Below are 27,527 nucleotides of genomic sequence, written 5' to 3'. Positions count from 1 at the left end.
CGTGCTGCAGTGAAGAAAAGAAAAGCATCAGTTGCTTCAGATTCTTCAGCTCCGAACAAAATGAAGCCTATGACAAGTTCATTTGCAAATCCGATTGATGCTGTTCTCATCCCAACCAGTCCATCAAAGGACCTTGTTTCTTTTGATGAAGAATATGTGATCCCCAGCGGATCTAATGAAGAAACTCCTTCTGCTGCTTTGTCTGAACCGTTGGATGAAGAAATTGAAGTGGATGCGATCCCTTCAACACCTATCATCTCCTCGCCTATGCCTCAGTTCACAGCTGAAGAGGCTGGCGTTGAAGAAATGGAAGATGAAGATGTGGACGTTGGCTGCTCCACACCCGTAATCAGTGATGAATTCTGGGAAAGTCAGCATCCAAACTCTCCAATGTTCACCCCTCTACAGCAAATTCCTCAGTCCCCCACACAAACTGCACAAATGGGCTCTGAAGAAACTCATCCCACTGCATCTGTCCATGAGGAAATTCCAGCCACTAGCGCTGAAGAAACTGCTGCTGCTGCTGAACAACCAACGACGCAGACTGCCACTGAGGAGGAACCAGAAATTCCTCAGCCTGAAGAACCTGCGATTGAGATTCCTGAGGTCGTGATGCAACTCACTGACACTCCTCTGCCGAAGCCAAAGGATCCATTCTCACGCAAGCAAAAGTTCAAGGCTGATGATTTCTTCGGCGAGCATGTATTCTTCGAAGATTACAACCCATATAACTCTGCCCACATTAGGAAGAGGTGTTTCTGGACTGCTAGTCAAGCCAATTTCTATTCCCTAGTGTTGTTCAACAAGGAGAAGATATTCTACCATGAGCATATTCCTCACGTGGATATGGAATCTCTGTCGTGCTTCACACCAGTCCTCGGTGTTCTTCACGATGCTGGACTGCTAAACTTTTGCTCTGACATCTGTGATTGGAATGAAGAATTGATTCTTCAATTCTATGCAATGATGCACATCACCGGAGATGCTGAAGATGTGAATTCATGGGTGCTGGACTGGATGTCTGAAAACACTCACTACACTGCACCAGCATCTGAATTGCTTCGTACTCTACCACTCAGTCCTCCCCTTGAAGAAGCTCGCTGCATCTACAGTGAACCTGAGCTCACACATCATTACATGCAGGTGCTGATGAAACCTTTGAAGCCAGGTCAAGCACCAAGAACCAAATTCCTCATGAAGGAATTGATGTACGTGCCCAGAACTGTCTATCGTATTCTTACGAGGACAATCAGTCCTATCAAAGGCCACGACTCATCTGATGAGGAAATTGTTGGCATCATGAAGAATCTGGTATTCAACATCGTTCATGGCATTCCTGTCAATTATCACGATTTCTTCATGAGGACTATGGCAAATGTTGCACTGTCTCCGTTTGAGCTGAAGCCTTATGCACCTTGGATTATGAGATTCCTCAGGACAAGGTCTTCACTCAACTACAAAGCTGATTTCCAGAATCACCTCAGCTACTTGCCCCCAATTGAAGTCCTCAAGCAGACATATTCCTCAGTTGATGGAAAGGGCAAGGCACCAGCTGTAATAGATGAAGGCATTCGTCCATTGGATGGTCAGTTTCGCAAAGCTGCATCTTATTCCACCAATGATGACTCTGCCACACATGACTCTGCCAATGCACCCAAGTCCACTCCTCAAGCCACTGCTCCGCGCGTGATGACTGACCGTGAACTTCTACTTAGTCTTCACCAGAAGGTGGATCGAAATCACAAATGGGTTAAGCGTCAGTTTGGTTCACTTCTTCACAACATGACTGCCACACACAATGCAGTGAACAAAAACCACTACTACCTCCATCAAGTCTTCGGTCGCACCTGGGTAATCCTGTCACATCTGTATGGTGAAGAAGATCTGAAGAACATGGGTCTAAATGAAGATTTTGACTGGTCTGCACCACCACCGAAGAAATTCAAGAAGGTCAAGGTTCCTTCTCTAGTGGCCAGCTCATATTCTTCATCGTGCAACACTGATGAAAATGAAGACTTAGACGACACTGCGGCAAGCCCTACTACAACAAACGACCCCAACAACGCTGGCGCTCCTTCATCAACTTGATATTCTTCAGGGGCGTTAGTCCTCATATTCGATCCTTTTGGTCATTTGATGACAAAGGGGGAGAATTTTGAGTTAGTCTTCAAGCGGGTCTTTCTATATGGGCGTTTTTTTTGTTAAGTTACAACTCTCGTTCTTCTAAGACTTTATTGGATCGAGTTGTAAACTTAAACCCGATGGTGCTCTGATACTTTTGATATGTTTTTCTGCATGCTTATTCCTCGTTAATATTATTGCACGCATGCTGAATTACATCAGTCGTCATATTTTATCATGCATTTCAAATTCTTCTCTGTTATATGTCAAATGCGTGTATGAATTACAAGATATAGGGGGAGATCTCCATGATTCAACTCTTCAAGTGTGCATTGCTTCAAAAGCAAATTCCTCACTATGCACATCTTCAGGGGGAGTTCTTCTATATCTTGCAATCAAATTCCTCAATATCAGTAGTTACACTTCATATGTTTATCCCCGTTGAAAACTTAACCTATACTGTCATCAATCACCAAAAAGGGGGAGATTGTAAGTGCATCTAGTGACCCTTAGTGATTTTGGTGTATTGAAGACTTATATGTTAAGGGACTAATGCTTTTGTGAGTGTACACAGGTCTATAAGCCTATGAGGAGTTTGATATTTACAGAGAAAGTCGACCCCTAAAAATGAAGTTCTTCAATTGAAGACTTTGAATCACTGAAGACTTTCTGAAGACTTTGAAAGTGAAGAAATTGGTGTGACCTTGAAGACTTGGTATTCGTTCGAGGAACATGAAGCGTGAAGACTTTTTGTTTTCGTAGTTTCATTTTCTCTTTCTTGAGTCATAGGAAACACCGTACTGTTAAAGGGGGTCGAGGAAATACTAAGGAAATTTTTTCATATGATGCTCAACTCAAAATCCTACACCTACCAATCCCTTCGAGTGAAGCCATTGGAAATCTCATACAGTTCAGTCAATTTCTTCAGTGACAGAGACGAAGTTCTTCTGGTCTCTGAGGAATTTGTCCTGACTGAGGAGTTAGGAATTCGCCAGTGCGGATTGCCTACACAGTGAGGAACATGATAGCCCTGAGGATTTTGCTACTCAAAATTTCGACCGTTGCTGTGCTATGCGCCAGCTATCCCAAAATATCTATCCACCTAACGGTCATATCATTGAAGGGCATTTATGTGTTATCATGTCGGGCCGCTCCCTAGGCTATAAATAGCCGCCTCCTACAACCACTAGTTGGTTGGCTGCTCCGAGAGAAACTAACACTTGTCATTTGAGAGCAACCCATCCTCTGAGGACTTTGAGTGAAAATCATCAAGTGAGGAAAAACCCAAAACCCAAACACCTACAAACCCCAAGTGATTGAGCATCACTAAGAGATTGATCCTGCGTGGATCCGACGCTTGTTACCTTTGAAGACTGTGCTTCTTCCAGACGGTTAGGCATCATGGTCTAGAGCATCCAAGAGGAATTGTGGATTGCCGAGTGACCGAGTTTGTGAAGGTTTGGAAGTTGCTAAAGACTTACCACGAGTGATTGGACGAGGTCTGTGTGACCTTAGTTCAAGGAGAATACGGTGAGGACTGGGTGTCCTGAGCTGCGTGTTCAGGACTGGTTGTCCGAGACTGTGTGTCCTCGAGTTTAAATACTCAGCCGCTCCAACCAGACGTACAACTGAGATAGCAGTTGGAACTGGTCTACCAAATCATTGTCTTCACCAAGCTTACTGGTTCTATTTCCTCAACTCTTCCATTTCCTCATAACTGTGTTGTGTGCTTTGAAGACTTTGACTGAAGACTTTCTCAATTTTCTCAGTTCAATTTCTTCAGTCTGTTTGTCTTCATCATGTGTTATCCTGTGCTTACGCTTCTGTACTCTGTGCCTGTCTTCATTTCATCATGATGACTATGCTTGTATTCTGTTATGTTTACTTTTGAGTACTCATTCCGCTGCTAGTAATTCTTCGCTAAGAAATTTCCTCACCGGCAAATTCCTCAGTGAAGAATTTCATAAAAATCGCCTATTCACCCCCCCTCTAGTCGATATAACGCACTTTCAGATAGCTGGCGGCAAGAGTTAATTCGATTAGCTGGCCGCCAAGAGTGCTTTGTTGCAGCTCCAAGAGAGGTCAGTTGTAGCGGCATGTCACGTGTGGGTTGATTTAAAAATGTTGTGAATTAAATCGTTGATAGTTATATGTGAAATTTTATAAATCTTTGAAATTGATTTTAAATTTGTAAATGTTTTTAAATCTATGAATATTTTTCTAAATTCCCACGCATATAAAAAATAATGGGTTTTAAAAATCTTTTGATTTTTAAAAAATAAAAAATAAAACCGGCTTTTTATCAGTTTGCAGTAGGGTGAGCGCAAAAATATATTACTAAGCGAGCGAGTGGATCAAAGAGTCGAGCTGAGCGAGTGGGAGATTCATTGACCATCAATTCTACAATTTCATCGTGGAATATAAGCTCTTAAGAGGCTCACACAATGATCACCGGCTGACATCAAGGCCAAGATATGCAAGGATATCACAATCATGCGCCGAAGTACTCCAATTTACTCTCAGAACAAATATCGTCTTTTTGGGCACCTTGACACGACATGCAAATTAAAAACCATTCAGAACATAATCAAAAATCCAAGTCAATGCAGATAAAGCCAAAAAATAATAATCAACTACAATAACCTGCTGGAAAAAAAACCGGCAAGTGAAAAATAGCGCGGCAAAGGGCGCGTTAGCCTCTACTTAGAGGTATGTATCCTCTTGCTGCTTATTGGATTCGTCTTTGTGATACATGCATGTGGCCACAGATTGATCACGGATTGATTTCACCCCCCTTCTCTCCCACATTATATATGTGTTAGGACAAAATTATCCTTGGTAAATTTGTTTGTTCGTCGCAAATAAATCTGTGAGTCTATGAACGTAAGAGATACATGCAATCGAGAGAGAGATTGTTTCCTTTTTCTTGATACAAGGAGATACAGGAAATCAGGAGAGAGATACTTTCCTCTTTTTCTGGAGGGATGAAAAGGGAATTATGATGATTTACAAGAAATGCATCTTGTGTAATTTTATCAAAAAATAAATACATATTATATAAAGGAACGGAGGAAGTACGTGGCTACGTGATTGCATATACATTGATGAGAGAGTATGGCAGAATGAAGCATGCCGCACCGGTTTGACCATGGGGACCAAAAGATAATGACATCACCCTGATCCAGTAAGGATGCCCTACTTTGTGCAATTTAGTTAAGCAGGGTTCCGTATGATTGATGAATACCGCATGTCCGCCTACGTATGCAGTGGTCTACATTTTTTCGTAAAACGTGGGGATATTTTGCAAGAGGAATTCCACACGCATAGAGTTGTGATAACTCAACGGATGAAACATTGAGGATCGAGGTGCAGGATAGGAATAACTGCAATCGACTGCTGACAAACTCTTCCTATACACACGCCTGGCACCAGCTGCATCTGATGCCCTCATATGTCATGCGGAATGCGCAACAGAACTGCTCGACCACACGGCCAAAGGGGTGCCAGACATAGACTTCGTCTGACTGCCCTTCTTCTCTATGAAAAAATCCTTAAGCTCCTCGACCTAAACCCCAACTCAATTGCAAGTTCCTTTGCTCTAAATAGGCATGCCAGAAGCTTCTAATCTCATTGTTCCACCGACTTCGTCGGAACAGAAGGGCCTTGAGCCACTCGGTCGACACCCCAACTCAATTATTGTAACCCTTGAAGCTTTCAATCTCGTCATTCCGCCGACTTCGCCAGAACACCGTCCACCTGTGCTCCACACGAGGTACGTCATCGTACAGTTTGCACAACTGGGACCACATGCCAAGCTAAATGCAATTTTGTTGTCAAATTTGCATTTTAAACTAATATAAGTTTGTGGTGAAAGCAAGATCATAATTTTGGATATCGGTGCTACAAACAAATAAGATTGATCCAAAAGAAAAAAGAAATAAGATTGTGAAATAAGTGAAGTGCTTTATTTTTCTTTTGAGAGAACTGTCGTATAGTGGAATTAGAGGACCGCAATTGGGGTAACCCATAAAACCAAACAATAATTAGGATGAACCCTAAGATGATTGAGTTTTAAATATATTTTTAGGTGTCCAAGCACATATCGATTTATTCTGCATCCATTCCAGCACATGGGCCCTTTGCTAGTAAGTACATTGTGTTTGGAACGATAAGAGAATGCATAATGGAACGATGCAATTTTTATTTGGAAGATAGAACATTGTGTTTGCTGGTTTGATAAATAACTTTTCACAAAAATGTTTTGTAATTAAATCTTAATCACCACTTGTCTTGGAGATACATAAACACTTTTTTAAGGAAAATATATACACTTTCTTTGCCAGCACTAAATAATTTGAAGAGAAGATTTTATTTTAGGCAATAGATTAGCTTCCTCTTTTTTTGTTTGTCCAAAGAAACTAGAGCGCGAAACATTGGCCTTGCCGGCCGATATATACATGGACGATGGACCAACGATGCCATAAAAACCATATCTCTTCTCCTTAATAAGGAACAATGCATGTATATATATAGAAGTAAATCAACCTTTTATATGATTCACCTCATGTATATACGTCCGCCGCCTTACATAATCCTTAATTGATGCACATATTGATATGCATTATTCCATATATGTCACCCACACGCATACCCCATGAAGTTCTATAAAAGGACTTGTTTTTTCGATTCGATGTAGTACACGTCCTTGATTTTCAGATATGGGTAGTCGCACGTGCTCCTCCGCCGTCGTGCTCGCCATCTCCGTCGTGGCGGTGCTTCTCAACGCGGACGTGGCGCTGTGCGGCTGCAGCTACAAGCGCTTCTTCGCGTTCGGTGACTCCCTCATCGACACCGGCAACTTCGTGTACACCATCGGCAACGGCCCGTCGCCACTCAAGGAGCTCCCCTTTGGCATGACCTTCTTGAAGCACCCCAGCGGCCGCATCTCCGACGGCCGTGTCGTCGTCGACTTCTATGGTGAGCCGCCGTCGCCATCATCGTTTACTGATATTTTGCCAAAGGCCTAAAGCGATGTGTGCATGCATGTTTCAGCGGAGGCGTTGGGCCTGCCGCTGCTGCCGCCGAGCATCCCGGAGGAGGCGACCGGGCAGTTCCCCACCGGCGCCAACTTCGCCGTGTTTGGCTCCACGGCGCTGCCGCCGGAGTACTTCAAGACCAAGTACAACTTCACAGTGAACCCGCCTTCCACCCTGGACCGGCAGCTCGCCTCCTTCAAGAAGGTCCTCGCGCGCATCGCTCCAGGGGACGGTGAGTAACATAGTACATGCATATCATATGCACGTGCATGCGTCGTCTATTTCACGTTCGTACGTGTGGTTCAATAGATCTCGTCTTGTGCCTTGCAGTCGCCACGAGGGCTCTCCTGAACGAGTCCCTGGTGCTGGTGGGCGAGATCGGCGGGAACGACTACAACTTCTGGTTCGGCAACCCCAGTAAACCCCGCGAGACGCCGGAGGAGTACCTGCCCGACGTGGTCGCCCACATCGGCGCCGCCGTGCAGGAGGTGATCGACCTCGGCGCCAGGACGATCGTCGTCCCGGGCAACTTCCCCATCGGGTGCGTGCCGGCCTACCTGAGCGCCCACCAGAGCAACGTCACGGCCGACTACGAAGAGTTCCACTGCCTCAAGTGGTACAACGAGTTCTCCCAGAAGCACAACCGGGCGCTGCAGCAGGAGCTCGCCCGGCTCCGGTCGAAGAACCCCGGCGTCAAGGTCGTCTACGCCGACTACTACGGCGCCGCCATGCAGTTCGTCCAGAAGCCGCAGGCGTACGGCATCGCCGACCCGCTCGTCGCGTGCTGCGGCGGCAACGGGCCGTACCACACCGGCGGGGCGTGCAACAACCAGACGAAGCTGTGGGGCAGCCCCGACGGGTTCGCCAGCTGGGACGGCCTGCACATGACGGAGAAGGCATACAAGATTGTCTCCGACGGCGTGCTGAACGGGCCGTTCGCCGACACCCCGCTGCTCCATCTTTGCTAGATGGGATTCTTGGTGATCCTAGATAATTCTTATTGGGATCGATTCGTATAGCTGCAGTATACATGATAATAAAAGAGTCATTATTATTCGAGTTTATTATTCATATTAATGAAAGACAAAAACATGCACACAAAAGATCAATGGACAATAGAGCAAATTTTAAAAAGGATTTGTGCATGAGCCGGTGAAATCCATTTTTTTTGAGCCGGTGAAATCTGTTTTTTTAGGAAAACTCTTCGTATCAGCTGGCGGATTTAACATTTGCGTCCGCCGCCTGCTTTGATTGACACGTGCCTTTCTGAAACCCACTTACATGTATGTGTTCTGAACCAGACCGTCGCGCGTCGCGTCTTCTCGAGAACGCTCTTTCCATTCCCTGGTATCTCTCTCTCTCTCTCTCTCTCACCACCAATGAAGCACACCGCCACCATCATGGATGTCCGCTGCCCCTGTTGTTGGGCTGCAAGCACGCCCTACGCCTCTCACCCTGGCTTCTCCTCTCTATCTCTCTCTTCACGTTTTCTGCAACATGATCTTTGTTGTAATTTTTTTGCAACTATAGTCTTGTTGCAGGAATAGGGATACAGAGAAGATGTCAAAAACGTTGTTGCAAACTTTGCAACAAGGATCTTGTTGCAGGAATACAGGGAAAAAATCGGAGATGCCCGTAATGCAAAAAAATATTCGGTCATGTTGCAATTTATTTTTCTGCAACACGATCTATGTTGCAAAAAAAAATCCTGCAACACAACCTATGTTACAAAAAAACCCGCAACATAATCTGTGTTGCAAATATTTTCCGCAACAAAACCTCTGTTGCAAAGTGGAGGAAAACGTGGGGCTGATCGATTGTGTTAGATCTGAGGGCTCGCGAGGCGGCGGATCTTTTTAAAATATCCGCCGGTCGACGCGTAGCAGGCCCCTTTTTTTAGCAACGTGAAATATGTTTACCAGATAAAAGGCGAGGCCCGACGATAAGTCAATGACACCCTCGCAGACCTAAAGGCCACGAGAAACAACACAACACAACATATGGTCACCGTATAGCGACCAAACAAGTACCCCTGAGTTTCGCGGACGCTCACGGCTCGGGGTTCCTATGCGGCGCGTAGGTCGCCCGCTAGCGAGTGGGCGCTAACCCCCCAGAGCGTCCACAGCTTTTTGGGCCGGCCCATATAGGGATTCATCCCCACCGGTTTTGGGAAGGTTCGGTTTTTTCTTGTTTATTTTTACCGGTTTTTTTATTTTGTATTACCTTTTTCTTTTTACCTTTTCTGATTAATTTGTTTCTTTTTCTCTTTTCTTTAATGTCCTGTTTCTCTTTTTCTGAAATCGTGAACAATTTTTTTGAAATCATGAACATTTTTATTTTTCTCTTTTCTTTAATGTTCTGTTTCTCTTTTTTTGAAATCATGAACATTTTTTCAAATCGTGAACATTTTTCTTGTTCTCTTTTCTTTAATGTTCTGTTTCTCTTTTTTTGAAATCATGGACATTTTTTTTGAAATCGTGAATATTTTTCTAAAATTGTGCACAGTTTTTGAAATCATAATTTTTTTGAAATTATAAACATTTTTTGAATAGACTAACATTATTTCTGAAATTGCGAACATTTCTTGATTCCTTGAGAATTTATCATTTCCTGAAAAAAATTCAAATTGTGAACAATTTATGAATTCACGAATAATTGGACAATTTGTAACTTTTTCTGAAATACTAATTATATTTAAAAACAAAATAAAGCTGAAAACAGAAAAAAGGCTAAAAAAACAAGGGGCTCCCCGCCCTACACATGGGCCGGCCCATGATGGCGAGCCGGGGAGCAGGGCTCCCGTGGCTGCGGGCGCGTACCGCGCTGTATAGACGCTCCCCTCATGGCTCCTATTTAGCTCGTAGGTCGCTGGATAGAAACCAGACGTTTGCTACGTCCCATATTCGGCGGCCCAAATAGCCTTGTATGAAAGACTTGCTATTCCGGTTTGGGAAGTTATAGAATTTTCCAGTTTCTGTTCTTTCAAAAAAAATCTAGTTTTTTCATTTTCGTTTGTTCTTTTATTTTTATTTTTATTCCATCTCTTCCGTTTGGCAAACATTTATTGAATTCACGTATATTTCTTGAAATAGTAAATATTTTGAATTGGAGAACAATTTTAGAAAATCATGTACATTTTTCTCAAACTTGGGAACATTCTTTCACAAGTCGTGAACAGATGTTGAACTCACGAGTATTTTTTGACTTCGTGAACATATTTTTATTTCACGAATAGTTTTTTGAAATTCTTGACAAAATTTCAAAGATTTTTGAAAATTAGTGAACATTGTTTGAACACACAAACTAAATTTTAAATTCGTGAAAATGATTTTGTTTTTTCACATAAAAATCAAACTCGCGAAAAATTTGTAAGTTCTTGAAATTTTTCATAATTTAGAAACTATTTTTGAAATACGTCAAAAATATTAATTTTGTGAACATTTTTTAATCGATGAACACCTTTAGAAATTTGGGAACAATTTTTTAAATAAGTATGAATATATTTTGAATTATTGAATATTTATCAAATTTTAAAATATTTTTTGCAATTTGTGAACAATTATTTAATCAACAATGATTTTTTAATCGATGAAAACTTTTTAATTTTTGCAACATTTTTTAGAAAAATCTGAACTTTTTTTTAGTTTGTTAAAAAATTTTAAATTTTGCAAACATATTTTAAATTCATGAAAAAATTATAACTTTGGAAATTTCATAATATTTAGAACATTTTTTCAAAATCATGCCTTTTTAAAAAAATCCTGAATTTGATTGGAAGCAACAAAATGAAACAAAAGGGAAAAAAACAAAAAGGGGGGGTCTTACCCGCAAATGGGCCGGCCAAAAATGAAGCGGAGGGGGGGGGGGGGGGGTGCGCATCGCGTCTTCTTAGCTTCCACTGCACGGAATAGGAGCTCCCTTCTCTTCTTATGCCCTCGATGCAGGCTTAGGCGGGTGGGTTGGGGCTACCGACAATGATCCAAGTCAATTCTCATTTTGTTTCTCGATACAAGCTTCCCCTTTCCATCCATTGTTCCCTTCTATCAAGTGAAGCAGGGTGTTTCTTTATTTTTGCGGGTTGCTTCCTCTCCGATGAGCGATCGATGGGCGAAACCGACGTTCTCCCCCCTCATTCTTCACCACCATGGAGGTGGAAGGAATGGACATGTGCCCCGATATTCCTACCGCTAGAACGGGCCCCTCATTCTTCCGCCAGAACGGGCCCCTCATTCTTCCGCTAGAACGGAACTCCACTGATCTTCACATTCATACCTCAAGTACACCAACCCCGGCGTACATGTTGGCGAGCGCGGAGCAATGCGCGTCCAAGCCCGGGGTTGGTGGCAGAGGTGGGAGACGCTTCCTCAGGGGATGGGGAGCAACGGCGACATCTCCGCTGATGAGCTTAGCGAGGGCAGGGAAGGTCATGCGAGTGGACCTTTGCGTCGATCTGGTCTACTGCTGCAAAAAGATAGCTCAAAAAACTAGATTAAAAAACATCTACGTGGCACCTAGTCAGCACAAAATGGAGAAAAATGTGGCACATGCGGGTAAAATGTGGTATAAAGTGCATCAATGCATGGGATATAAATTGAGAATTTTTAAAAGATATGTAAAATCTGTCACAAAAGCAAAAAATGGGGTAAAAATGAATTCTACTCTAATATTTATTACATGTTGCAAAAGATATAAATATTCTGGGACGTTAGATCCTGATTTACCTTCCTATATTAATGTAATTGTAGCAATAAGCGATTGTTAAATGAAAATTTCTGGTGATTTACCTGCCCAAGTAAAAAATAGAATTTTATTGTATTTGGCAAGGCCTTATTTGCTTGTCAAAGAGAATATTAGTTTTATTTGATAAGCCATTAAATGGAGGACAATTAAGTCGATTTTCAGGGAAAACTAATGAAAAAAAGTTAGAGATATGACAAAAAATCAAAACAAAAAGAGAAAGAAGAAGTAAGGTTGGATGAATGGCGAGGACGACAGAACCTTATTTTCATTCAAAGAGAGATACTTATATACTCTTGCATCCCTCATACGATAGTTTATAGAAAATGCCGAATCCACTATTTTTTTTAATACAGAGCAAATGTAGGTGCTTGCGTATACGCATACACTCATCCATACAATACACAAATGAACGTTCTATCCTACGAGCACCTTTGAAATATTGCGCCAACACAATATTTCTTTAGATTGACGAAGTTATTGCACACGTCTCATAATCGACGGGTCTCCTCTCACTAAATAAACATCATCAAAAATCCATAGTCACATCAAAGCTTAGCTACGCATGCTAGCATACTAGTACTACTATTAGTCTTCGGAACGGGACAAGGGCACACTAATGAGATTGATCGAGCTAGTAACAGACATGGATGTGGACGCCCAAGTTCAGCAGCAAGCCTTGTTCGTTTGCTTAATTTGCATGCGTCCGGTGAGCAAACACGGCTCGTCGGCCGTGCCCTTTGCTGCGCGTGCTCTCCCAGCCGCCACCGCCCGCCTGGCCGTGGACGCCGTTGCCGGAGAAGCAGCTGCTGAGCTCCCTCATGAACCCGGCACCGCCAGTGCGCGCGCCGGCCGGCAACGCCCTCTTCATCGACGCCGCGGAGGCAGTAGCCTGATGATGATGATGATGATGATGATGATGGTCGCCGTAGGCCAGCTGCTGCAGCTCCCTGTCGTCCTCGACGATCGTGTCGAGGCTCCTCGGCACCTTCCTCCGCCGCACGACCGACACGAGCTGCGGCGGCGCCACCTCCGTTACGATCCTCGCCCTCACCTGCACCTTCGCCATGACGTCGATCGATCACGCCGTAGAGTATCAGTGCGTAGGCCTTGGCGTTGCGTGTGGCCACCCCAGGGCTCATGGCGGGGCGTATTTATACTCGCGCGAGACCAGCTCTATGCCATGGGCCACACGGCAGAGCTAGAAGCGGACGGTGGCGTCGCCGTCGTCGCGGCCTCCGCGACAAGACGGGTCGCACAAGTGTACGGGTCTAGGGGCCATAGCTCGCTCTCCGGCCTCCCATGCACGCACGGTGCCGCGCGCTCGCCGACGCAGCTTTCCGGGAAAAGGCGGGCGTGATGGCGCCATGCATGTCCCGGTCGCGTCGGGCCAGCGTTCAACGTGGAGTTAATGCGGCCCCTGCCGGCTACTGTAGCTAGCAACGCGCATGCCGGAGCGCGCGCCCGCGACGGCGACGGCGGGTCGGCGACGTGTCGCGCGCACGGGCGGCGAAGAGGAACTTATTTCGTTTTCTGTTCATCTTTGCCATGCATGCATTTGTGTGGTTTTGCGGCTGGGGCTGGGTACGTGTACGTTGGCGACGCTCTTGTCCGGCAGGCCGGACGGCCGACGTTGTCCATATACGGCGCTGGAAGAGCGTCTGAGAAGCTCAGCAACGCCGTGCGCAGCCGGGCACGAAGACGGTATACATACACATCTGAGAATTACGTTTTCGTCTCAACTTTTGTCCATATATGGCCGGTGACGAGACGGTGACCACTGGCCGTCGAAAGAGGTGACGCGTGGCCTGAAAATTGTAGGAAGGAAAAAGAGGAGTCCACTTATGCTCAATCAAATCATTTTGAAATTGACTATGAGTTACACGATCACGTATTTTAAGATTAAATTAGATGAACTGTACAAACGTTGCCACTCTACTCTCAGCCTCAACGTTTTCACTATGGTAATCCATCCTAAAAAAATATTGTCATCACGCTTATCCTCTACGATCATGTTGTGCACTCTTTTCCTAGCACTCTCTTGTTCTTCGGCAAACCTAGCCCTCCTCTCTCCTTGGGGTTCAGCTAGGTAGTATCCCTTATTGTGTTGGTGGCAAGTGATGTTATACTTGACCTATGGGTCGTTGCTTTCCGAAAGCCTCGAGAACACCGGAGAGCACTGAAGCACGTTGATGTCATTGTGAGAACCTACCATGTCAAAAAAGGGGTGCCAAATCAAGAGATCTTATGATGCCAAAACTTCAAGTATAGCCGTGCAACCATCGACATGTCCCTTATATTGCCCCTGCCAAGCAAATGGAGAATTCTTCCATTCTTAGTACATACAATCTATGCCTCCAACCGTGGAGGTGGTGGTGGTGTGCGGAAGGGCGGCGACGCCCCTTGGTAGGGTACGGTCCGCGAGCTACACCATCTGCGGCAAAAAGTGGAGCCAACGTCGACGGTGGATGCGGTGCCGAATGGGTGGGGTGCCGGAGGTGGCGAAGAGGCCGGAAGCTGGGTGGTGGCGGCTACGACGACGAGGCTGGGGAGCCCAAGCTCATTTTGGGAGGGGGTTGGAATGGCATGTGTGCCACCAACAAGCGGGTCAGTGGAGGACAAGAGGAGGACGTTGCGGGTGTCCGAGGAGTGTTTTCGCGCGGATCCAAAACCAGACCAAATTTGTGCTGGAAATAGGTCGAAGTGGACATGAAAACGAGCATCCATCCATTTGTGTTGGTGCATTGGGCCGTGTTTCTGGTCCGCATGGATCAAAACGGACGCTGGCGAATGAAATGTGTTAGCCCTTTGGAGTTGTGCTTGTGCGTGCATGCCGTTGCAAGCAGCCTCAAGGTTCTCAAAAATTGTTAAAGAAAATAGAGTGAATTTCAGTTTTAACCTCCACTACTTGTGTGCTTGTGCGACATATTTGTACACCTTTTAAACAATGCCGTTCAAGGTCACCTATGGTGCCAAGGCCTCGTGGTTAATAGGAACATTGGCTCCCATTGAAGAGCATGACCTGAAAGTATAGGATAAATCATGACAAAATGACCACTAGCATCAAGTCTAAGATTTGAATCCGGGAAAGTGGTTCCTTCACAAGAAATCTAACCAATTAAGTTCTCATAAGTACAAATGACATGCACATAAAGATAATGTTTTTCTGAATATTTTGATATTTTATTTGCATTTTTATGAGCTCATATGAAATTTTTAATGAATTTTTGAAGTATTGGTCAAACAATCAAATAGCACACAGACAACCCCAGAGACAAAACAAAGGGCAAAACTGAGCAGAGCAAAAAAAAATTTAAGGGCAAAACCCACAGGCTGACACAACTAGGGGCAAAAGTGTAATTCTCCTTTTTTTTATTTGACTCTCATCTATCACTGAACCCATGCTTCCTCGAGCAACCGCAAAGATGAGCATGTGATTTTAAATCCTTGAGAAAAACATGAAGAAGCCCAGACCATGGAATTGTGGCGGAACATATATAACACATGATTTTCTGCATTAGCCTATTAGCATTCTGCATTAACCTTAAGATACTGCATTGCAGTAAAAAAAACCTCCTTATTTGGAGCTAGGATGCACCAAACGGGTTTATTTGCGAGAGATACAAAAAAAAACTAAGCTCAGTTTTCTCAAAGGACTAAAAACAAAGCAAGCTCATTTTTCACGAAGGACGACATACATAATAGTCAGATTGATATTACTTTGTGTCTTCAACATACTTCAGTGTCATGCATATTCCTTTCGGAGCACATATTATAAGACAATAAGAGATATTAATTATTTATGGTTGAATTTCCCTTCAAGTATAACTCTAATCTATCCTGCAACATCATGAGTTCTGCGCAAGTTCAGTTGAAGACACAATGTTGCAAGCCGCAGAAGATATATGCCATTACCATCATTTTGAAGACACAATGTTTCCAGAGATATTTCACCTCTTTTCCATAATTAATCCGTGTTTATGAAAAAAAAATGATGGAAGGATGGACCTGATACACAAAATGGGACATTATTTTGCAAGTGCTGAACTAACCAAACCTTATGAATACACCGAAGCAACTTTTGCAAATATAGAGCCAAAAATGGTACAAATAATACACTGACCAACCATCTGACTAAATACTTCATGAAAGTTCTTTGAAAATTGACATTTGGAATTTGGATAGTATAGTTTAAAGAGAAGCAACATCTACCATTAACATGAGAATTTACGCATTCTTTTCCAAAAAAAATAAAACCATGTATATTGTGCCCTGCACACAAAAACAAATCGTGCAACGTGCATACTACAGCAAGTTTTCACATGAACAAATTTTTAGTACATGATTACATGATAGAAACACAAGTGTGGTAAACTTAATGCAAGCCTCATATGCACGGGCGTACGTACATGTGTCGACATCTCCTTCACAACTCGATGCACACATGATAGATTGTAACCCTTTGGGGGTTAAAAATAGGCCAAAATATGAATTACTTGTTGAATAAGAGATAAATTACCATTTTCAGTGTACCTTCATGAGGTGTGAGCCCAACCGTACTAATAAATGAGCCCAACCGTACTAATAAATGAGCCCATTTGCTGCCTTTTTTTTCTGGCCTGGGCGGCCATCTAGGCCCATGCGATCACCGGTCCCACTTGCAGACACTGTTTCAGCCTCCGCATTAAACCCTAGTACCCGGCATCCGCCGCCGTCGCATATAACCTCTCCCGCTAATACCTTTCTCACACTTAACGAAACTCCGGCGGCGGCGGCGGCGAGCTCGCGACCTGAAGCACAAGGAGAAGGCGCCTCGATCCCTCGTCGCCTCGGTCCACCATGGTATGCCTTCGCCTCCGTCGCCCCTCACCTGGCATTTCCATGGCTGTCGAGTTCGCGCGACGGATTCGCTGTGCGGACGCTAGTTCAGTTAGGGGAATCCGGCAAGATGTGCAGCTGCAGTTTGTGATCTAAGGCGTTCTGCCATTTTTATGGAACTTTTGCAGTATCATTCAGTGCTGGCGTATGATGGAACTGGCTGGCTGTAGCTCTGCGATTTAGGTGCCTAGAGAGTAGAGACTGGAACTGTAACCTGGTGCTTTGATTTTTTAACAGCTGAACGTATTCGAGAAAAAGAACAGCTGAACTGGTAGAGAGATTTCAAGTTCGATCTGGATGAAGGGTTTCTGTGTTTTGTAGGTGATGATCTTAGTGGCGAACTGTTTGCGTGTGTTCCAAATGATTTGGGGCGCTCATATTGGCAGGGGTTAAATCTGGTTTTCGTTCACAAACATTCCCAAGAGCCACAGTCTTTTACTAATTCATTTATACACACTTGCCGTTCACACTTAGATGATTACTGAAGAGGCTAAGATTTAACTTAAACTCATTTGACATTCCTTTTGTTTACTTGCTGAGAAGAATACTGCATTGGCAGATTTTGAAAGAATTCTCAGTATGCTGCTCTGATTAGTTACATATTGTCTGCTCATACGCATTTCCACTCTAGTTTTTGTTGTCATCATGCTACAACATGACAAGTTTTGGCATGAAATTAGTTACACTCAACTTGGGATATAGTAGTGTAAGTGAATACAATTTTGCAGTTAATACCTTTTCCATTTAGTTGATGTGAGTTCTGCATTTGGCAGGTTGTAGAAACAATTCTTAGTATGCTCCGTTGATTAGTTACATTACATGTTCAACTTTCTGTTATGCAGTTTCCACTTAGTTTTAGCTGTCATTGTGCAACTGCATGACAGGTTATTGCATGCAATTTGTTATACCCAACTTGGAATGTTGCTACTGTGACAGTGAAATTTAATTCAATGTTGTTATGCAATTATGTCAAGTATGTACTCAGCTAAATCTGATTTGCCTTGCTAGTCGAAGAGGAAAACCAGGGAGCCTAAGGAGGAGAATGTTACTCTTGGACCTGCTGTCCGTGAAGGGGAGCATGTCTTCGGAGTTGCTCATGTCTTTGCATCATTCAATGACACATTCATCGTATGTACTGGTTTGCCTATTACATGCTTTATTATGGTTGTCACCGTCATGTGCTGTTCGGTTTCTTACTGGTGTTAGCCTCCATCTGCAGCACGTCACTGACTTGTCCGGGAGAGAGACCCTTGTTCGTATCACTGGTATGCTCCATACTTAAATTTTCTTTTCGTGATCTAGCTATATTTTTTATGGTTTAAAAGTAAATTTGATTGTCCCATAATCAATGCAGGTGGAATGAAGGTCAAGGCTGATCGTGACGAGTCATCACCATATGCAGCTATGCTCGCTTCTCAAGATGTGGCGACACGTTGCAAGGTTTGTATGGGCTTTCATTGGACTATTTTCTGTTCAGGTGCCTACATCCAGGATTCTTATATGTTTTCCACTCGCGCTTCCAGGAGCTCGGCATCACTGCTTTGCACATTAAGCTCCGTGCCACTGGAGGCAACAAGACCAAGACTCCTGGACCTGGTGCTCAATCCGCTCTCAGGGCACTCGCTCGTTCTGGCATGAAAATTGGACGCATTGGTAAATTCTGACTTCCCGCCGCATATATGCAAATGAAGAACACATATCTTGTTACTTTGCTGTTTCATTGTGGTCTCGTCCTTATTGGGCATAGAACTAATAATTGTATGTCTGATTCTCTTTGCAGAGGACGTGACCCCCGTTCCCACTGACAGCACCCGCAGAAAGGGTGGTAGGAGAGGAAGGAGGCTGTAGACGCCTCTTTTTCATCGTCTCTCATGGCCGTGATCGAGAATTCGGTGTTCGAATAGCCTTATAGATCCTATGTAGTTGCCGATCAGTTTACTCCAAGTTCGGATTTGTTTACTGTCAGTTTCAGAGCTGTGCTTCGCTTCAGAACATCTCTGATCGTGTATTTATGCAAAAATATTCTAGTCCGAACATGCCTTATTATGGTTTCTGATAATATGGTTGGCTCTTATTAGTAATATATCTGATAATATGTTGTGCTGGAATGCCAATGCTGAGTGCTATCTCATTCAGGAACCATCATATTGCATTTGTCATTGACCATAACGGAAAAGAATATGAGCAGAGAGACACATTGCCCTCTGAAAAGGAGCAAATAGTTTCCCGGCTTTGAAAAGGAGCAGTGAAAGATAGGTTTGGAAAGCAGTACTAGAAAGCAAGCATGGCGTATCCAAACAATGCCGCGAACGAGCCGGCGAGGCCTGCCACCGTGAGGCCGGCGCCGCTGGCGGCTCCAGGAGGCGCGTCCTTGGCCGGCGTTGAGTTACCCGCCGGAGCATTTGGGGCTGCTGGGGAGTTTGGCGGGGCGCCACCTGAGGGAGAAGACGGCGGGGTCGTTGCTGTTGCTGCGGGTGACCCCTGGCTGGGCGTGGGAGCGCCCTTGGCGGCGGCGGCGACCATGACGATGAGCTTCTCGTTGGCGCGGCAGTTGGCGTCGACGCCGCTGATGAAGAAGAAGGCGCCGGCGCGGTCGAGGTCGAAGACGGTGTTGCCGTCGGTGAACTGCTTGTCGTACGTGTTGGTGTTGCAAGCGTTGTAGTCGGCCGGCGCCACCAGCAGCACCGAGTCCTTGTCCTTGGGGTACACGAACACTGCACACGCAACGCATGCATGCATGAACCACACACACACACATCAAAATCACGTCGCCGAGATGCAAAATGAAAGGTGGTCGTGCGGTTACGTACCGAGCTGGTCGCCGACCTGGAAGGTGGTCTTCTCGGCCCAGGTGTTGTAGGACTCGGCGCCGGCGCCGGGCACGCCCCAGCCGTTGTCGCCGCCGACGTTGTACTGCGCCGCGCCGGCCACCGCCGCCATGAGGGCGGCGCAGGCGAGCACCAGGCCACAAGATCTACGGCTCGACATTGCTAGCTAGTACAAAGTAGAAACTGCACTCTCGATGATGCTTGTATTGGTCGATGGGTATAGGCGGCCGGGGTACGTACGTATTTGTAGTCGTAGGCACATGCATGCCGCGTACGTGAGCTGATCGAGCAGGCCGGCTTTACACGCTGTGGGGTGCCTTGCTTTTGGCGGTCGCCTCAAGCTACGTACTACTACGTAGAGGAGGAGGCATGCACGTGCCGGTGGTCTGTCTCCTTTTTCGTGCGGCGCGCCCCTGTGCCACCCCATTGCGACTGCGTGCGTGCATGCGTGCGTGCTGTGTGCCTTTCGAATCGATGCTTTGCCGGTTGCACTTGCACCCGGAATATCGGCGTCGTGGCTTAGCTTGTGAACGTTGGGATCCACGCGACGTGATGGCTGGCTGGTGCCATTGGTCGGGTCAGGTGCAACGGTCTGTACTTTTGCACCCTGGGCTAGCGGTGACTTGGTGATTGATGTATAGTAGGAGAAGATCAACGCACATCTACACAAGACAGATCGATCTACCAAAGCTGTTTACACTCTTTAATTTGAAAGAAGAATAACACTTTTGACTTACAAGAGGCATAATGACTCTAATCCTTTTTCCTTCATTTTTAAACAGCAAGGAATGTCTTTCCAGCTTTTTCATAGGTCACTGTGTTTTCATATATTTTCCGGTTTTCGACTAGCTTTTGCTAAATCTTAGTAATTGCCTCCTATTCGAAAAAATTTCTCAGCGACTTACAGTTGCACACTACTAAATTCGAAATAGCAAACGTTTGTGAAACTCCAGTTGCATGTTACTGTAAAATTATGTCTATGAGTTTTAAATGGAGTGATATGAAAATAAGAACAATAAGGTGTTGATCACCTACCCCTCTTGGCGGCGGACAGGGCGCAACGGCGGGGAGGTATTGATCGGGGGCAACTTGTGATGGAGGTGTTGGAGGGTTGCTGTGTGACGGTGAAGGTGATGTGTGCTCGAGTGGTGGCCTTCGTCAGCGGTCATGACTACAACATTGGTGAATCCGACGGCAGTCGGATGGATTCAGTGCGGCGATCCCAGTCTGGCTGGAGCCATGGAGGAGAGATCGTCAGGGCATGGTTCTGGACGGTGGCAAGCTCAACATCAGATCTGGATCTGTCATACATTGGCATGGGTGAACTTTTCATGTTTTCTTTACGAATTCTTCATGCTTTGTTTGGGTTTGTTTCATTTGGAGCGGTGAAGCGGTGGCGCTGTCTCAATGTAGGAATAATGTTCTCCCCCGCCCTATTCTCGTTCGTTTGGTGTGTTCTTCGCCGGTGAAGGGCGTGTGAGCTATGTATCTTGGTTGGTCTAGGTTCCTAGTGAATTTGTTTGGATTCGTCCGGCTTTCGAGATCTTTGAAGTTTCTACAGGCCCTTATTGGCGGGGTTTTTCTTTCCTCCAGGGCGGTGATTTGCTTCGCAACTCATGGCCGTCGCGTCTCCTAGTATGCATGGACGACTTCCTAGCCGCTGCTTCTACAAGCTCCCGATTTTTAAAAAGTTTGCTCCACCATGGTAGAGACCTAGAGGCGGCATCGGGCTATGCTCACGACACGCCGCAGGTGGGCATAGGAGGAAGAAGACTTAGGCACCCCACGAATTTGAATGTAATTCCATTTTACTGTAAGGGTCTGTTTGTAAGGACCTATGCTACTTAATATATGCCCCTAGACCTTTTTCGCAAGAAAAAATAGATTATATACGCAGAATAAACAAAGTTTTCTTTTATCTTCCTAATGTAAAAGAAGTTCGGATAAACCAAAATCCTAGTTAAAATGGGAAAATCAAGATGCACACCTATTTTGCTATGACTAGACCATGGTGAGCCCTCACGCCGTGGGTTATCTTTTTTTAGAGAAGCTGACACCTGGAATTGATGTTGGACGCCAATAACCACCACACGTGTGGCGGAAGCAACACCCGACCACACGCTCCATGACCACGGATTGCGCCACGTCACAGCATACATGCACAAGTGACGAAACTGATGATGTCAGGAGGAACCTTTCGGGTTTTTAGTTTTTAAAATGTTTTATCTCTTAAATGAAAAATCCGATTAAAATCCGTTTTCACCATTAAATCCGTCACGGCGAGATATTCGAAACTAGATCCCATATCGATATGTTTTGACGACTTTATTTTTGTTAAAAGTTGCCATGTATATTGCACATAAATTGTCATGGTGTTTACACTAAAGTTGCCATCATATATTTCAACTACTTTTTCTTCTATGTTTAAAGTAAATTTTGACATGTTGTAAAACGGGGAATTAAGAAACTAAACTTGCCATTGTGAATTACTAAAATTTGCCATAATCCATGAAATAACTTTGACATGGTTCATAATTAAAAAGAAATCAGTTGTCAGTTACTTTAAAAATGCATGGTCAATGACTCAAATTTGCCATGAATCGTAAACTAAAATTGACCTGGTGAATTACTTAAATTTACCATGATACATGCACTAAATTTTGCAATGGTTCATACAAAAAATAATTTCCATGTTCAAAAATATGAAAATTGCCATGATCTATAAACTAAATTTGCCATGATGATTTACTAAAAATTGCCATAACCCATGAATTAAATTTGCCATGGTTAATTACAAAATTTCCATGGTTAATCAATAAAATTGGCCATGAAAAGTAGTTAAAAATACAACGGTAGCTCTAAATGTAGAAGAAAAAATAGATGAAATGAAACATATAATGGCAACTTTAGTTTAAACTCTATGGCAATTACAGTGTATGCAACATGGCAACTTTTGGCAACAAAAAAAGTCGACGAAACATATCAATATGAGATCTAGTTTTGAAGATCTCGTTGAGACAAATTTAATGGTGAAAACATATTTTTAATCGGATTTTTATTTAGAAGATAAAACATTTTTAAGTCTGAAAAACTAAAAAGATTCTGCTAATGTCATCTGTTTGATGTGGCAAGATGAATGGTAATGAGTATGTTTGGACCATATTACTTCATGCCATACACGTGTCACTTGTCATTTGAGTATGATGTTTCCTTTTTGCGCTTATAGCGCTGCTTACAGCGTTATCAGTAGAAGGTGCATATCCCCCTCCCTCGATCGATTCTCTTATGGGCTGGCCTGTGGAAGGCACTCACGACAAGTTCCCTTTCCCGGCCGTGGGAAGCTTCTAGAAGCTTCCTAGGTCATTATTGGGAAGCTTCTAGAAGCTTTTGATCGCCTTTTCTTTTTTGGTTTTGGTTTTTCTGGATCAGTTTTTGTTCTTTTATTTTTCCTTATTCACCTTTTGTATTTTTTAAAGAAAATTCAAATGCGTGCATTTTCAGAATTCAAAATATTTTTTCAAATCTGTGAAGTAAGTCATAATCCATGATTTAAAAAAAAATCATGAACCTTTTTTCAAAACATGTGAACACTTTTTTGAATCTGTGATTTTTCGAACACATAAATATATTTCAAGCCCATTAACTTTACTCGAAATTGTGATTATTTTTTTCAAAATGCTTGAATTTTTCAAAGCTGTGAACTTTTTTTTTTGCAAAATCCATGATTTATTTTTCAAATTCATGAACTTTTCGTAATTTTAAACATTTTCATATTAGTGAACTTTTTTGCAAATATAGGAAGATTTTTTAATCCATGATTTTTTATCAAGTTTATTTTTTATGAATTTTCCATATTCATTTTTTTCAAAAGTCAAATGGTCAACTTGGCCGGTCAACAGTTGATAGGTCAACCATAGACAAATCAAAGCGAACAAAGGAGACATGCGCATCGAGCGACTAGGTCTCGTCGTTGTTGCTGCGCCAGCCCCAGGTGGATTTTTGGGCCTCTTTGATTCACAGGATTGTCCAAATGAAGGAATAGGAAAAAATGCAGGAATAGGATGGCATGTCCCATAGTATCCTACAAGATTTGAAAGAACGTTTGATAGCGCGGGAAAAACAAAAGAATTCTACAAAGAGGTTTGAGTGGATGGAAATTTTCCTTCAAAATGTAGTACAAATGGATCCTATGGAAAAATTCCTAAGGATGCCAATCCTACGAATCAAACGAGCATCACAGAAAAAATTCCTAAGGGTTCAAATCCTTCAAAAAATTTATGCAATTCCTTTGAATCAAAGGAGCCCTTAAATAGAAGGCTTTGAATGATGCTCTTTGTCTACACCTAAAAGGGTGGCCTTGAATGCCGGCATCAACATCTGAGTCTACTGATCAAAGTGATATTGGTCATTCCAACTTTTTCCCATCATGCAAGAGGCCAGTGAGCAGGAACGGAGGTTCAGGTCAGGCCAACTCCCGGTGACCATCAGCGAGCAAGCATGTTTAGCGCTAAGATGGGTTGGTACCAGGGGCGGACCCAGGAAAAAACTTGAGAGGGGGCAAAAATATATCACCATTTTTTTTAAGAACCTCATTCGACGGCAGGGGTTTTGCAGTCGTTAAGCAGAGGAAAGATGGTCTAGTTTATAAGGAAAACATGACCAAAAAATAAACATTCCCAATTAATCAGGGAAAAGCCAAGCGAAAACCAAAAACACAAAAATATATTCGAGTTTGGGGACTATGAATAAAAGACGCTAGCGACATCAAGAAACATCATCTGAGCCAGACACAAGAGCGCCAAGACCCAAAGCTAGCAAGTGTGGCCCAAGAGCAACCAACCCCAATATATGGATATATTCACGTTCAACATGGCAAACGCATTGATATAAAGTAAAACACTTGCCATAATCACATCATTCTCCACATGGTAACCAAGTTAATTGAGAAGTGAAACAAAACTAACCATTTATGACGACATCTTGTTCCGAAGTTGCATAAGAGAACATTATTGAAGCATTGTTCTATCAATCTAATTTACAACTTGCAAGAAAAAAAAGCACTATCGAAGTAGGGAAGAATGGAAACACCGAAGAAGGCCGGTATTAATAAAACAGAAAAGAGCTTTAGCACATTACCTTCCGTTTCATCAACCAGCAATCTTTCACGGCATGAAAATGTATAACAATCACTTCACTAATTAGACGCTTGTCCAAATCAACTTGTTAAGGCATCTTGGGCATTGTTGTTTTCTGAAAGAGAAAAACTCTCCATTAGCTTCCCATAAACGTTAAGTGACAAAATTAAAATGCCAAATGAATTGCCAAATTTCATATGTCATACATGAAGAAGAAATGTGAGGAAACTAGGAAGTACTAATAGTTGACCTGAATAAATTTGAGTTTTTTGTCAGAACTAGCCAATAATCTGAAGTAGAAAGTTGCATACTGAAATTTACACGTCACCGTTTTTTTAAACTAACCTAATCACCCGAATTGATAAATTATACACATCAGTAAACTAACATGGCTGTTAACATATAGGAATTGTAAACAAACAAAAACTTTGGGGGAAAAGGATACTATATAGTTTACCTTTATGTCAATTAGAATTAGAGAAGAATTGAAAATTAGGGCCCCTCTTTGGTGATTGGGTTGTGCGGCCGCTATTGTGGTATCATAGTGCTAGGCCGCGATGGCGCGAGGGATGGCCGACACAAGTTAGGGGATTGCAGCAGCTACGCGGCGCGTGAGACAAGAGATCGGGGGATTCCATTAGGTAGGCATGCGTGTACAAGGGAAATCTAGCAATTGAGTCTTTTTTAGGGCATCCGGCGATTGAGTTAGGCAACGATTAGACCCGTAGGCTGCAGCCCATGAGACAACCTGCGAGGGAATTCCTATTCAGTGGGCTACATCTTAATTTGGAGTTCGGCTTTTAGAAATAATACAAAGAATTGGGCTGAGTGGGGGCAGGGGTAATGGGCTGAGTGGGGGCACATGGCCTACTACGTTGTTAAACTATAGGTGAACGTAAAAATCAAGTGGGGGCAGCTGCCCCCACATCCCTGAACGTGCGTCCGCCCCTGGTTGGTAGGATGGCTGGCATGTTTACATGTTGAACATAAAAAGAAGAATCGAAGAATCTAGCTCTAATAGATTCAACCTTGACTTTTTACAAGGTTCATACGAGATAAATACGTACGCATGTGCATGTGACGTAAAAGTGGTTGGATTCATCTGAACCCAATGATTGTATGTTGGCTTCGCCTCTACCTTAGTTAGCATATCATACTCCCATGAGGCCTTGTTTGGCAGCAAGGGATTGTGGAGGTTTTGAGAGGAGAGGATTCCAGGGGATTTGGTGAATCCCCCTCTTCCACCCAATCCTCTTGAAGCCTCAAATCCTCCTCTAGCCACACATCCTTCAAATCCCCCTCTGTACAAAACAACGTTTGATAGGAAGGGATTGCCATATTGAATTAAAATAGTGTAAAACAGTTAAAAATCTAGCGATGAGGTGAGGACGAGGCGGAGGGAGGGTGTGCAGGAGGTGGCAGCCATGGCGCAGACTTCTCCCGGGAGAGGAGGGGGGAGGGGAGGGGAGGGGTGGGGCGACGATGACTTACCACCGGGGAGAAGTCCAGCACGCCGAAGGAGATCGCCGGCGTCGAGGCGTCGAGCGGCGGGGAGGAGTCGGCGGCGGCGTCTTGGGGAGGAGTCGACGGCGATGGTGTCTTGCGAGGAGTCGGGCGACCAAATCCCTGCGCCCCCCTCGAGTCTTCTGAAGCGCGTGGGTAGAAGGGGATCGAATGGGAACCGCGCGGTTTGGCCCATCTAACCCTTCGTACCAAACGGGCTGCCTGGGCCTCGCGGGGATTCTAGGCCTCGCGGGGATAATCCCCTCAAAACCCCTCCGCCCCCTTGTGCCAAACGAGGCCTGAAGGGTAGTATGTGAAAGTGCGTTATATCGACTAGAGGGGGGGTGAATAGGCGATTTTTATGAAGGTCTTCAAAACGTGGAAGTTTCGAAGACAAACGATAGAAATAAACCTATTACCATGCAGCGGAAGGTAGACTACACTAGGCAAACCATAGTGAAGTATTCAATGAAGTGAAAGCACAATGACAAATAGCAGCTAGGTAGTAAGGATCAGGTAGGAAGATATTATGAAGCCGATCAGAACAAGCAGTCACTCAGTGAAGACAGAAGATAATGCAATCATACAATGACTTCACAAGGACCAATAGTAAGTAAAGGGAAGGGAAGGATGAAACCAGTGACTCGTTGAAGACAATGATTTGTTGGACCAGTTCTAGTTGCTGTGACAACTGTATGTCTGGTTAGGGCGGCTAGGTATTTAAACCTGAGGACACACAGTCCCGGACACCCAGTCCTGAACACGCAGCTCAGGACACCCAGTCCTCACCGTATTCCCCTTGAGCTAAGGTCACACAGACCTCGCCCAATCACTCTGGTAAGTCTTCAAGGTAGACTCCCAAACCTTCACAGACTTCATTCACCGGCGATCCACAATGTCTCTTGGATGCTCAGAACGCGACGCCTAACCGGCTGGAGGATTCACAGTCCTCAAGTGTAATAAGTCTTCAGATCACACAGACAAGAAGACTTAAGTGATGCCTAACACTCTTTGGCTCTAGGTGGTTAGGGCTTTATCCTCGCAAGGAATTCTCTCTCAAAGGCTTCGAGGTGGGTTGCTCTCAAACGACAAAAGCCGTACTCTAACTCTGAGCAGCCAACCGTTTATGGTTGTAGGGGGTGGGCTATTTATAGCCACTAGGCAACCCGACCTGATTTGTCCGAAATGACCCTGGGTCACTAAGGAACTAACACGTGTTCCAACGGTCAGATTTCAAACACACACGGCAACTTTACTTGGGCTACAAGCAAAGCTGACTTGTCCGACTC

The 27,527-nt window shown here is 44.2% G+C and overlaps 4 protein-coding genes across 4 annotated transcripts; 2 read left to right on the top strand and 2 right to left on the bottom strand.

Moving 5' to 3' along the window:
- The first annotated feature begins 6,838 nt into the window (after positions 1-6,838).
- Positions 6,839-8,273, top strand: LOC125527091 (GDSL esterase/lipase At2g27360-like). Its single transcript, XM_048691667.2, has 3 exons — positions 6,839-7,098; positions 7,174-7,389; positions 7,488-8,273. The coding sequence occupies exons 1-3, from the start codon at positions 6,840-6,842 to the stop codon at positions 8,123-8,125; spliced, it is 1,113 nt and encodes a 370-aa protein (XP_048547624.2). The 5' UTR covers position 6,839; the 3' UTR covers positions 8,126-8,273.
- A 3,871-nt stretch (positions 8,274-12,144) lies between these two features.
- On the bottom strand, positions 12,145-13,033 carry LOC125527092 (galactosyltransferase family protein). The gene has a single exon (XM_048691668.2). It carries the CDS (start codon positions 12,961-12,963, stop codon positions 12,586-12,588), a length of 378 nt encoding a protein of 125 aa, XP_048547625.1. The 5' UTR covers positions 12,964-13,033; the 3' UTR covers positions 12,145-12,585.
- Positions 13,034-16,571: 3,538 nt separating this feature from the next.
- On the top strand, positions 16,572-18,855 carry LOC125530878 (small ribosomal subunit protein uS11x). Its single transcript, XM_048695300.1, has 6 exons — positions 16,572-16,736; positions 17,781-17,900; positions 17,992-18,037; positions 18,127-18,212; positions 18,296-18,425; positions 18,553-18,855. The coding sequence occupies exons 1-6, from the start codon at positions 16,734-16,736 to the stop codon at positions 18,618-18,620; spliced, it is 453 nt and encodes a 150-aa protein (XP_048551257.1). The 5' UTR covers positions 16,572-16,733; the 3' UTR covers positions 18,621-18,855.
- A 48-nt stretch (positions 18,856-18,903) lies between these two features.
- On the bottom strand, positions 18,904-19,822 carry LOC125530877 (early nodulin-like protein 18). The gene is made up of 2 exons (XM_048695299.1): positions 19,583-19,822; positions 18,904-19,486 (listed from the first exon to the last, which is right to left on the bottom strand). Exons 1-2 carry the CDS (start codon positions 19,758-19,760, stop codon positions 19,044-19,046), a joined length of 621 nt encoding a protein of 206 aa, XP_048551256.1. The 5' UTR covers positions 19,761-19,822; the 3' UTR covers positions 18,904-19,043.
- Between the last annotated feature and the right edge of the window lie 7,705 nt (positions 19,823-27,527).

The sequence above is a fragment of the Triticum urartu genome, chromosome 6A, assembly GCF_056163025.1.
Source record: "Triticum urartu cultivar PI428250 chromosome 6A, HENAU_Tu73, whole genome shotgun sequence".
In the NCBI taxonomy this organism is placed as follows: Eukaryota; Viridiplantae; Streptophyta; class Magnoliopsida; order Poales; family Poaceae; genus Triticum; species Triticum urartu.
The sequence above is the reverse complement of the archived record's forward strand: the minus strand, read 5'-3'. Positions and strand labels throughout refer to the sequence as shown.